Source organism: Poecilia reticulata, linkage group LG9 (assembly GCF_000633615.1).
Source record: "Poecilia reticulata strain Guanapo linkage group LG9, Guppy_female_1.0+MT, whole genome shotgun sequence".
Taxonomy (NCBI): domain Eukaryota; kingdom Metazoa; phylum Chordata; class Actinopteri; order Cyprinodontiformes; family Poeciliidae; genus Poecilia; species Poecilia reticulata.
Genome location: NC_024339.1, coordinates 1,315,992 through 1,317,813, shown reverse-complemented (window position 1 = coordinate 1,317,813; position 1,822 = coordinate 1,315,992). Strand labels below are relative to the sequence as shown.

Genomic DNA, 1,822 nt, shown 5'->3' with positions numbered 1-1,822 from the left:
ATAGACAGGTGACCATTTTATTAATACCGTGTCTCATAATTTTTTAAAGAAATTGATGTATGTTGTCTGAAAGTTACGTTTTCGTGTTTGTCATCATGGATAAGGAAARGAAAAGGCCACATGTGGAGAGACTGTCTCAAACTACGTTGCTCTCAGTAGACTAAGGGGGGTTTAGATGAGCCTTGGTTGTTGTAGCTTTGCCTGAGCTGAGCTGAGGGTTGGTGCTTTTACCTGACAACGTTGGGGTGAGAAAGCTTCTGCAGCAGGCTGATCTCTCGCACGATGCTGTCTTGGTCCACATCATTTTTGTAGATCTTCACTACCATCACCTTCCGCGTAGTGCTGTGAACCACCTGAGAAGCAGCAGCATGCTTTAGACAGAGGAAACCCTTCCTGTTTGCTTTCTGAAAGCCGTCTCAGTAGACAACAGCTATTGATGCGCYTCAAGAAAAATGAAAAACAAAAGTAAGAACAAGAAGGATTGGTTAACGTAGATTGGTATGACTGAGTGAGAATGACCCACTTCACTAAGTTGTAGTTACATTTCCAAATAACTGAAGCAGGAAATAGTAAAGTTAACTGTGATGAAGAATGATAAGAACAAAAAGAAGAGGCTTTAAAACGGAGGTGAGAAAAAACCAGTTAAGACAGAGAACAAAGGCTGCTTCTCAGCCGAGCTCTGCCTGGACAAATTCAACCTCTAATTATTCCAAACGAACTCCTCAAACTAATTCCAGCTCATTTCATCAGCAACATTTCTGACAGCTTGCTCTCCCTGTTGCTGTGCAGCAAAATTAGCTTCAAAATGAGAATTATGTAAGGTGGGAGAATTTTGTGCCCACACAGTTTGTAAAGCTGGTGGGCCAATCACAGAATGGCAAGAATGTCCTTATTAAGAGGCTCAAACAAAGCCAGCTTTGATGGCAGCTCAGATGCAGAGCAGCAACGTGTAAATCAGGGGGGAGGACGGCGAGACGGAATACCTTGTAGACTCTGGAGAAGAATCCGCTCCCGATGAGTTCAGCTCGGAAGTTTTCCCAGAACTCCAGTTTGCGTACGGCCGTGCGGAGCTTCTGCCAGCGGTCCACATGGTAGTACCTGTCTGAAGACTCGCCGTACAGGGTGGGACTGCTGGGCTCCGAGGACGAGTCCACATCACACATCCTGGAGACGTCTGCTGGGAAAAAGAGAAACACACAGATGTGGGTGGTCATGCGCATACAACAGCTCTGCTGCACAGCATGCAAAATTACAAACAGGATGCTAAGTATATCAAGCAAAAATATCATAAAAAAAGAGAACAACATGTTTAAAAAAAGTTATTTTAATTATTAGTTTTGTGACAGTTTGAAAAACTGAGAATTTACAAGCAGGTCGGCAAAGTTAATGGGGCCCTGGACATGTGAAAAATGAGCATAATTCAGTTTTATTAGTGTTTTACTCATGTAACTGATGTAAGACATCAGTTACATGTTGAAGCAGAATTTTCACTAAACCGATCGAGGCGTCACAAAAGAAGACAACCAAAAGGGCAATTTATGCATTTATCAGCATGAAAGCGACCCTGGATGAAAGAGAAGCTCATGAAAGGCCCGGCCTCAACATCCACTTATTAACTGCATAGATGAGGCAAAGTGCTTCCACTCTACTGACAGAAACAAAGGCGCTGCCTCATGTGAGGTTTACAAAAAAAAAAGGCTGAGATGATCATTCGCCTCAGGCAGAGACTAGTAGCTGTGATTTTTTTATGGTAGCACCTTGATGAAGAGGGGAAACACTACGACTGGATAATCTGGATAATATTCTAAATTATAAATTTTTA

General features: G+C 42.6%; 1 protein-coding gene across 1 annotated transcript in view; it reads right to left on the bottom strand.

Annotated features, from left to right (window-relative positions):
- LOC103469606 (dual specificity testis-specific protein kinase 2) overlaps nucleotides 1-1,822 on the bottom strand; it is a gene marked incomplete at its 3' end in the record, with an annotated part of 23,543 nt that overhangs the window by 7,294 nt on the left and 14,427 nt on the right. The window contains exons 2-3 of the mRNA XM_017306522.1: nucleotides 984-1,177; nucleotides 232-353 (exon numbers count right to left, since the gene is read on the bottom strand). Of these exons, the coding sequence (XP_017162011.1) occupies nucleotides 232-353; nucleotides 984-1,177 (316 nt within the window). The remainder of the gene's footprint in view (nucleotides 1-231; nucleotides 354-983; nucleotides 1,178-1,822) is intronic.